General features: G+C 54.8%; 2 protein-coding genes across 4 annotated transcripts in view; one reads left to right on the plus strand and one right to left on the minus strand.

Annotated features, from left to right (window-relative positions):
* The window catches only part of NOS2 (nitric oxide synthase 2, inducible), a 36154-nt gene extending 29448 nt beyond the window's left edge, over positions 1 to 6706 (plus strand). Inside the window, exons 20-26 of the mRNA XM_010861443.1 lie at positions 283 to 446; positions 1797 to 2004; positions 2849 to 2936; positions 3410 to 3531; positions 3847 to 3995; positions 5145 to 5339; positions 6117 to 6706. Of these exons, the coding sequence (XP_010859745.1) occupies positions 283 to 446; positions 1797 to 2004; positions 2849 to 2936; positions 3410 to 3531; positions 3847 to 3995; positions 5145 to 5339; positions 6117 to 6233 (1043 nt within the window). The 3' untranslated portion in view covers positions 6234 to 6706. The remainder of the gene's footprint in view (positions 1 to 282; positions 447 to 1796; positions 2005 to 2848; positions 2937 to 3409; positions 3532 to 3846; positions 3996 to 5144; positions 5340 to 6116) is intronic.
* Positions 6707 to 8083: 1377 nt separating this feature from the next.
* Positions 8084 to 9932, minus strand: part of LGALS9 (lectin, galactoside-binding, soluble, 9) — an 18340-nt gene continuing 16491 nt past the window's right edge. For all 3 annotated transcript variants that reach the window (XM_010861446.1, XM_010861447.1, XM_010861445.1), the window contains one exon: positions 8084 to 8771. In XM_010861446.1, coding sequence (XP_010859748.1) covers positions 8625 to 8771 — 147 coding nt within the window. In that variant the 3' untranslated portion in view covers positions 8084 to 8624. The remainder of the gene's footprint in view (positions 8772 to 9932) is intronic.

Genomic DNA, 9932 nt, shown 5'->3' on the forward strand with positions numbered 1-9932 from the left:
ACTGAACCCTGGTGCATGGTTAGTTTTGCAGGATTGTGTCCACTTGGGTGCCCTTCAGGGGACTATTGATCAGCCTTTCCTAGCAGTCCTATCTCTGAGCAGCATCCTCCTGCACTTGAGTTGGGCACGTGAGCCCTTTTGCTGTTCCTGGAACCAGAATTTCAGTGTCTTCTCTCCCCTGCAGCTGGAGGGTGGAGGATGTCTGTCCCAGATGCCTTATCGCTCTTTGGGAAACCTAAACGGGGCCTCTTTCCTACCCTGTCTCCTTTCTTCCCCCTTCAGGCAGCTACTGGGTCAAGGATAAGCGGCTGCCACCTTGCTCACTCAGCCAGGCTCTCACCTATTTCCTGGACATCACCACCCCGCCAACCCAGCTGCTGCTCCGAAAGCTGGCCCAGCTGGCCACAGAAGAGGCTGAGAAGCAGAGGCTGGAGACCCTATGCCAGGTGAAGGTCGGGGCTGGTGGGCGAGGCTGGGGCAGGGTCCCAGAGTCAGGGGGAGCCTGAGCCTAGAGCTGGTTTTTAAGCTTCAAGAGGAATCCACCCCAACTTCCCAAAGCGTGACTTGTCAAAGGCTGGTAGGAAGTCAGGCATCCTCTTCCATCCCATTTCTAGGACATAGTTAGTTGCATTGAGTGAACTGAGTTTTTTGAATGTCTGCAGAATGCAACCTAAGTGCCCTTCCTCAGAAATTAGCTAGAAAAGGAGAACCATTCTCTCTTGTATTCCCCACACCTGGAAGAAGCCTGGAACTCAGGAAGTGTTGGAGAATAGATGGTGTGGATGAATGGACATAGTGACAGATGTGTAGTAGTTGAATTAATAAATGAATGAAAGAATGCATTAACTCACAGGAAACTTTCTAGGCCCAAGTCTTTGCAAAGGCACTTCCAACCCAGGGATCAAACTCAGGTCTCCCGCATTTTGCAGGTGGATTCTTTACCAGCTAAGCCACAAGGGAAGCCCAAAGAATACTGGAGTGGGTAGTCTATCCCTTCTCCAGCGGATCTTCCTGACCCAGGAATCAAACTGGGGTCTCCTGCATTGCAGATGGATTCTTTACCATCTGAGCTGCCAGGGAAGCCCTTTGCAAAGGCACTGGATACCATTATTACCATCACCATTATCTCTAATTATCTTGATTCCAGTCACCTCCACTGCCATTCTCCTGTGGCTGCACTACACTAACTCGGTGCACATTTTCTTACTTAATTCTCACAACATCCCCACGAGGCAGTGATGCTGCCCTCACTCCACAAAGGTTAAGTAATGGGGACAAGATCCCACAAATAGTAAGAGCCTTCAGGCAAGGTTTGAACCCAGGTCTGTATGTTTCCAAGGGTGTTAGTCACTTAGTCGTGTCCTACTCTTTGTGACCCAGTGGACTGTAGCCCGCCAGGCTCCTCTGTCTATGGAGTTCTCCAGGCAAGAATACTGGAGTGGGTTGCCATTTCCTTCTCCAGGATATGATTCCAAAGCTCTCCCCTAAATTAGGTTATGATAAAAATTTGACTGCTGCCCATGTATGATTCCAAAACACTCCCCCAAATTAGGTTATAATAAATATTTGACTGCTGCCCACCAGTTGTTGACAGTAAGGTTCTAAGCACACAGGTTAGAGAAATGCTACTCCTCTCCAGCTTAGTGTTTTCAGCACCACGGACAGCGCCCAGTTCTTTGAAATAGTTGCTGTGGGAATGAATGAGTGAGTGAATGAATGAATACTGAATTGTGACAGCCTCTTCCCTCCGTGTGGAGCAAGCTCCCAGAGACACTCACATTGTCCTTGGCTTTCAGCCCTCAGATTACAACAAGTGGAAGTTCACCAACAGCCCCACATTTCTGGAGGTGCTGGAGGAGTTCCCGTCCCTGCGGGTGTCTGCCAGCTTCCTGCTCTCCCAGCTCCCTATTCTGAAGCCCCGGTACTACTCCATCAGCTCCTCCAGGGACCTCACACCCACGGAGATCCACCTCACTGTGGCCGTGCTCACGTACCGCACCCGAGGTGAGGCTGGGGCAGGGACTGCGGAGCAGCCCAAGTCTGCTACTTACTGGACAGCCATTCAACACCTCTGAGCTTTGATCTCCTCATCATTACACACCCATCTTCCAGCCCTGTTAACAGCAGTGGGAGGAGTATGGGAGAGATCACTATGAACCGGGCACCAAGCTAACTTCTTTGTAGATGTGACCTGAGAAGCACATTCACATGGTTTCTGAAAACCAGGCAGAGACGCTCTTTGCTCTGCTAAAGAACATTTGCAGGAAACCTGGGTTCCATCCCTGGGTTGGAAAGATCCTCTGGAAAAGGCAATGGCTACCCACTCCAGTATTCTTGCCTGGAGAATTCCATGGACAAAGGAGCCTTGCAGGTTACAATTACAGTCCATGGGGTTGCAAAGAGTCAACGTGACTGAGCGACTTTCACTCAAAGAACATCTGAAGAGGCCAGGGCTCAGTCCTTGGGGAGGGGAGGCAGGTGCACATCCTGTGAAAGCAGGATTCCACCCTGAGGGAAACCAACAGGACTTCTTGGTAGGAGCACTGGAGTAGGAGTTAGGAAAGCTGAGTTGTGACCTGATTCTACCGTTACTTGAGGGGCCTTGTACAAGTCACCTTCCCTCTCTGAGACTCAGCTTCTGCAGTGAGATAGCCTTGCCCGCTCTGAGTCCCTTTCAGCTTTTGCCAACTCTGGGCACATAGAGAGTAGAGCTCAGAACCGGGAGGAAAAGCAGCCCTCTGATTAAACCCTGTTGAGTGCCTGAGCGGGCAGTTCAGGGAGGAGCCACTGAAAGCGTTCATGCACGGGTGGCGGGGACCACGTTGGTCAGTTTGTGCTGTCCTTGCAGATGGCCAAGGTCCCCTGCACCATGGCGTCTGCAGCACGTGGCTCAGCAGCTTGAAGCCCCAAGACCCGGTGCCCTGCTTTGTGCGAAGGTAGGCACTCCTCCACTGTGTCTATTGTGGGACCACGGGCCCCGGGGAATACTGGGTTGAAAGGGAGGCTTCTGGGGTTTAGATGCCACTTGGGGTCTATTGGCCTGTAAAGAAGGCACTGGGGTCATCACACTGGGTGTCTCCTCACACTGGGTATCTCCCCTAGCGATAGAGCACAGCCAGGTCTCTAGCAGGGAGGTTGACAGCGGTGGTGGGCTCAGAAAACGAGGCTCAGCCTTTTTGCCAAAGGACCCCAGGGTGAGGTGATGGTGAATGTAGTTCACCTGGATGGGAGACATGAAATAACCTACTGGACTTGGAAAATCAAATTTGAGCTTGTTGTCTCCACTGCAACCCCCCACCCCTCAACACTGCTGCCTCCACCACACCTCAGTTCCCGTGCCCCTGTCCTGTGTGCATGCATCAGACCCAGAGTCTCTGAGGACAGGACCTCTTTCCTTCTGTCCCCTCAGTGCCAGCGGCTTCCAGCTTCCCGAGGACCGCTCCCGTCCTTGCATCCTCATTGGGCCCGGCACGGGCATCGCCCCCTTCCGCAGTTTCTGGCAGCAGCGGCTCCATGAGGCTGAGCACAAAGGTATAACCGGAAGGCTCCCGGGGATGGGGAGGGGTGGTGCCCAGCGCCTGCCTGGGAGTAAAACTGTAACTGTAACCATCCCACAGACATTTCCTGGCCCCTCTCCCAAGTTTACCTCAGCCTGTGTGGAAAAATGATATGAATGCCCTGGGCCTCAGTTTCCTCATCTGTAAAATAGGGACAGTACTATTTTAGATAGGATGTGGTGGTGAAATGGGATTCCAGTTGGGTGCCCAGCTCAGCCAGCCTTGCAGCATGATCCGCCTGCCCTCTGCTGGCCACCCTGGTAACTGCAACCTGCTCTGGGTCTTGCAGGGCTCCAGGGCGGCCGCATGACCCTGGTTTTCGGGTGCCGCCGCCCAGAAGAGGACCACCTCTACTGGGAGGAGATGCTGGAGATGGCCCGCAAGGGGGTGCTGCACGAGGTGCACACGGCCTATTCCCGCCTGCCTGACCAGCCCAAGGTAAATGCCACAACTGTGCGTGTAGAAAGGGCGGCGCATTTAAAGAACAGACTATGGTGGGTGTCTGGCTCCCCACAAGCTCCTTACTTCTGTGAGCCTTCACCTCCTCAGCTCCAAAATAGAGGCAAGGGACTTGCCTGGTGTTCTAGGGGCTGAGACTCCATGCTCCCAATGCAGGGGACCGAGTTCAATCCCTGGTCAGGCATCATGCAACTAAAGATCCTGCATGCCGAAACAAAGACCCAGTGCAGCCAAATAAATATTTAAAAATAAAATGGAAGCCATGGTGCAGTCACCAGAGCAGTGCTGTGAAGCTACTGATGTACGTTCACTCTTCCAGGAGAAGAGACAGGTCCTGAGATGGTCAGGGCTAAGTCAGGGTCGTGTATGGGTTCATCCCCAGTGCCCAGCCTGCTGAAGGCTCCCCCCTCTGGATGTACAACTGTTGGGTGGGTGGTGGTCCAGCCACGGCAAGGCTGGAGGGTGGCTGCTGTTCCCTGAATGGCCTGCTGACTCACTCTGCTACCCCAGTGGGCACTTTGCCCCAAGAGCCTGGGCAGTCAGAACAGTCTCTTGGCTCAGCCTTTGTGAACTTGTCCCATTGGGTCCCTCCCATGCTGGTACTCCGTGCCTGGTGGCATCTCCATGCCTGGTGGCATCACTTGTGTGAAGCAAGAGCAGGGAGTCCCCGATTGACTCCAGGACTTCTGAATATCTGGGGAACCCTGCTCTGAATTACAAGGAGGGTCCCCTGGACAGTCTGCACTGAGAGGCTCTGTTTTCTGGGGTGTAAGCAGATGGGCCTCAGATCCCTGGGCAGGGCAAGTGGCTTGATTGATGCCTCTTTGAAGTGTGCTAAATTCAGAGCAAGTGTGCTAAATCTGGGAGCTCCACTGAAGGTCAGCTCCTCAAGGGCAGGGCTGTGGCCGGTGTTCACCTCTCCAGCCCCAACTCAGGCCTGGGCCAGGCAGGGCGCCAGTGCACCTCCTCATCTCGACCTTGATTGTCCCCATGCAAGGCCCTGGCTGGGAGGGTGCTCACCCCATGGCCCCTTGTGCCCCCTCCCCACCTCCCCATGGCCAGGAGGCCTGACCGCAGCCTTTGCCCTCAATGGCGGGGGCCTGGACCCACCATCTGCTCTGGGTTCAGGTCTATGTTCAAGACATCCTGCGGCAGCGGCTGGCGGGCGAGGTGCTTCGCGTGCTGCACGAGGAGCAAGGCCACCTCTATGTCTGTGGGGATGTGCGCATGGCCCGGGACGTGGCCCGCACCCTGAAGCAGCTGATGGCTACTGCGCTGAGCCTGAATGAGGAACAGGTGGAGGACTATTTCTTCCAGCTCAAGGTAGGGCCGCTGGTGGTGTGTGGGCTCGGGATGCAGGTCACAGGCATGGGCCTGGGAGCTGGAACCAGGGAACTCAGGCTCAGACTGAACTCAAAGGAATCCTAGAGAGGGCGGGAGGTCAGAGCTGGTGAGCTGTTAGAAGGCCTGACTCTCCATCCTGATCTGGTTGCTCAGTTAGACAAAGGCAAACGTGTTGATTTTCTGCAAGACACTCAGAGTCCCTAACATGCTGCTGTGCATCAAAGAGCTTGAAGACTGGGAGAAAGTGCACAGCATTTCCCAACCATATTTATCTCAGAGCCCACAGTGCCTGGAGCCCTGTGGGACAAGCACAGGGCAGGCTCAGTCGTGTCCGACTCTTTGCGACCCGGTGGACTGCAGCACACCAGGCTTTTCTGTCCTTCACCATCTCATGTTCATTGAGTCAACGATGCCATGCAATCATCTCGTCCTCCATCATCCCCTTCTCCTCCTGCCTTCTATCTTTACCGGCATCAGGGTCTTTTCCAATGAACAGCCTTTAATGGCCATCATAAAGCTTGGGGAGATGTTTTGTGGTTCACACCAGAGTGGGTACTCATGGGAGCTAAAGAGTTTTAAGTGAGATTCAAATCTAATCTAAGCATTGCAATTGGGAAGGCAAATAGTTCATGAGTGTCCGTGTGATGGGGAAACCAGGGAACCCTGGGGACTGGTCCCAGCCTGGACCTGCTGAGTGAGAGGGGGCTGCACCAGCAGAGCTGATATTAATACCTTGGTCTCTGTTTTCCCTTAAAGAACCAGAAGCGCTATCATGAAGACATCTTTGGTGCTGTATTTCCCTATGAGGTGAAAAAGGATGGGGCAGCAGGGCTGCCCAGTGATCCCAGAGCTCCAGGCGCCCACAGAAGTTAAAGCTGCTGCCATGGAACTTAATGATGGCACCCACTCTCGATTATCTGAGGTCACAGGACTGGGGAGATTGGAGGGAGATTATATCCCCAAGCTTCTCATTTTATTTCCCCATCTCCTTCCCTCTCAAACCCTTTACTTGACCTGCTACCAAGTAGCAGCCTTGGAGACAGAGTGGAACCTTTTGTCTCTCTTGAGCCCCTGCTCCGGGGTGGTGGAGAGACTGGCCTCCCTGGTCCCTTGGAGACTAAATCTGCAGTGTCTGGCCAGAGGTGAGAAAGATGGAACTTCCTTGATTGCACCGCTTGGAGTGACCACTAGGAGGCGCTGTCACGCCACTCTGTATTTAACTGCCCATGTACAGTTATTTATGCCTCTGTATTTAAAACAAGCAAACCCCAGTCTGCCTCTTGGGCCTTCCTTGTATGATTCTATGATGGAGATATTTATACTAAATACATTTTATTTTAACCACACTGTATATGTATATGTGTGTTTTGTAAGGAAAGCAGCCTTAAGCTGTACAGAGTTAGGGTTGGCGGGGTGGTGGTGGGGTTCCCACAGCTTGGACAAAAATCCCCCACAAAGGGACATACCAGCTTGGCTACGTTGCTTCTCTGAAATGCCCACTGGGCCTGGGGGCAGCACATGAAGTTTTGTGCACATCTGAAAACCTGTGACGGAGGTGAGGAAGCACAGCTGGCCTGAGGGCGCCAGCTGAGCCGTGAGCTGCCAGTCCTTTAGTGAAGGCCTGCCCTGCAGCCCTGTCGCGGGAGTCACCGCCTTCTGCTCTGGGGCTGCCTGTTTCATGACAGTTTGGCCAATAATGATTTGGTTCCTGGGTGACAAAGCAGGTGAGGCTGGGCTACGTGTCAAGGACTTGATGGTGAGTGAAGGACACACGTCTTCCACAGGGAAGGCTTCCTCAGGGACTGAGCCCAGTGGGAACAAGGAAGGAACTCAGCCAGAGGCTAAGTGGAGGGTTGGCTAAATCTGGCTCCCAGCCTGGGTTTGGACTCTTGTTTCCTTGACTCCTTGGCCCCCTTTTCCCCTCCCCCACTCCTGCTCAGGTGGGGTGGCCGGGGGGTGGGGGAGGAGGAGGAGGGACACGCCACCGCAGTGTCCTAGCGATGCATCTGTACAACGTGGTCAAGGCCAGTGCCCTGGACCAGGGCCTCTGCCACTCCAGCGAGCAGGGGACCACTTGGGCTCTTGTTACATCGCAGACTGATGAGATCTGCAGCAGAGCCTGGATTCTCTATTTCTAAGGAGCCCCCAGGTGCTGCTGGTCCAAGCCCACCCTGGTTCCCAAGGACTGGATTCTTGGAGTTAGCAGGATGTGCTGGCATCATGGGGAGGGACACAGAGCCGGGTCCCCCGGCACTGGCTCTGTGGCCGGCGGAGCCCCCACACTGAGTCTCTTCCCATTCCCCACATACAGACCCCCGATGCCGGGGGAACCACAGCGGAACCACACACACAGGCCTCTCTTCCGAGCCAGCTTCTCTGGAGCTCACCAGCCCCCTCCTCCCACTGGGACCCAGGGTTCTGCTGAACCGGCCCTGCGATGTGGCCGCCTGGTCCAGCCCATTTCAGAAGCATGGAGCCACTGGTTTTCTGGGGTTCACCTCTGTCACCAAGGTTCCAGCAAAGATTCCCATCCAGAGGGGGTCTGAGCTTTCTCCCACACCCTTGTGGGGTTAGTGGGGGACCCGCGGGGAGCAGGGTGCAATGTCAGGAAGCCCCCTGATCAAAGTGAACCAATGATCTCTCCTTCCCCTTCCCTCAGCCAGGATCTTCTCAATTCCGGAGACAACAAAACGTCTCAAGATTCATTTAATAAAACCAACAAGTCTTTTTCTTTCTTTCTTTATTCGAAGGACACTGGGAAAAGGGACAGCCCCCTGCCGAGACAGTTCCGGTTCATTAGTGGGGGCCAGAGGGGTGTCAGCAGGGTAGACTTAACAGAGCGGGGAGAGGGTCAAGGTTGGAGAAAGGGGAGGGGTCGAGGATGCCGCTTCCCATGAGGAGTGACAGCTGGCACTCGGACTAGGTGAACTTGAATGGGGGATGGGAATGTGGTTTCGAGGCAGGTGGGGCTGCAGGCCTGGAGCCTGGGAAGGCCAGGACCCTCCCTTTCTGCCACAGGAACTGAACAGGGCCTTCTGCCTGTGGACCACCCATCTTCTGTAGGCTCTGGGTGCTGCCCGGTCCTGGCCAGCTGCCCTCTCCGCTCTGCGCTGGCTGCAGCCAGGAGCAGAGCCAGCCAAGGTCGTGATCTCTCCAGCAAAGCCCCCAGATGCTGGGCGGCCTGGGAAGGGCTGGGGCTGGGGCTGAGGCAGGGAAGATGTGGGTGGTGAGCAGATCCAGACAGCAGCACAGGGCAGGGCCGGTCTATGTCTGCACGTGGGTCAGCTGGATGTCGCCCCCCACCTCCAGGTTGTTGATGGCGGGCAGGTTCTTCAGGCGGTGGTGGTATTCAAACAGGTGCTGACTGTCCACAGCCACCTTGAAGCAGTGCCCTTCACACATGATCCACACCTGGACAGACAGACCCCCAACATTCGCACCCCACCTGGGCTGTCCTCAAGCGGAAGGCAGGCTCGTCTCCCTCCCTCCTTCCCAACTTCCCCAAACTTCAGTCAAGCAAGACCCAGACCTGCACTTGAGCCACACCGAAGGATTCCCTTGTGCCCAAACCCGCCTCGTGCGCTCCTTCCCAGCACCTTTTCCGTATTCTGTTCCCCGCCTCGCACCCCAACCCAGAACGTCATCGCTCCCCACCCTGCACACCTTGTCCACATGGATCACTGCTAACCCCTCTTCAGGATTCACCCTCCTTCCTCCAACCAGCCTTCCCACACCTCCTGTGCATTCACAGTCGCTCAGTCGTGTCCCATTCTTTACGATCCTTTGGACTTCAGCCCGCCAGGCTCCTCAGTCCATGGGATTCTCCAGGCAAGACTACTGGAGTGGGTTGCCATTTCCTTCTCCAGGGGAATCTTCCCAACCCAGGGATGGAACCCATGTCTCTTATGTCTCCTGCATTGGCAGGCAGATGCTTTACTTGCTGAGCTATTGGGGAAACTCCCCACCTCCTGACCCCCATCGAGTCAAGTCAGATGCCCCCTTAGGCCTGGCCTATGTCATCCATACCCCTAGGACCCGGCACACAGGCGTGGTCAGTGCTCGTGTTCCTGCTGCAGCAGCCCCTTAACTTGTCTTTTCCTTCCCGACACCCTCCAGAGGCACCGGGAGCACTTCTGTTAGACTATCATCGTGCCCGCCGCACACTGACACCAACAGAATGGTCCCTGCACGCCAGGCACTGTCCTAAGCATGTCACGGACACGATCTCATTTCCTTCTTGCTTCTCCACGAGATTGGTATTACTTGTAGCCCCATATTTTAGATGAGGAAATGGAAGCACAGAGCAGTTAAGCCACTTGCTTAAGGTCACACAGCCATCAAAGTGTACCGCTCTCTGGCTTGAAACACACCAACACCTGGTACTAAAATCCAAATCCCTTCGCTGGCCCCCAAGCCCTCTATTGGTCATTTTCAACTCTGGGAGAGGAGTATCAGGGCATATTTCAAAGCACAGATGGGGCTTCCCTGGTGGTCCAGAGGTTAAGAATCCGCCTGCCAATGCAGGGGACACCAGTCTGGTCCCTGGTCTGGGAAGATTCCACATGTTACTGA

This window comes from Bison bison, unplaced genomic scaffold (assembly GCF_000754665.1).
Source record: "Bison bison bison isolate TAMUID 2011002044 unplaced genomic scaffold, Bison_UMD1.0 scf7180017864472, whole genome shotgun sequence".
Classification (NCBI taxonomy): domain Eukaryota; kingdom Metazoa; phylum Chordata; class Mammalia; order Artiodactyla; family Bovidae; genus Bison; species Bison bison.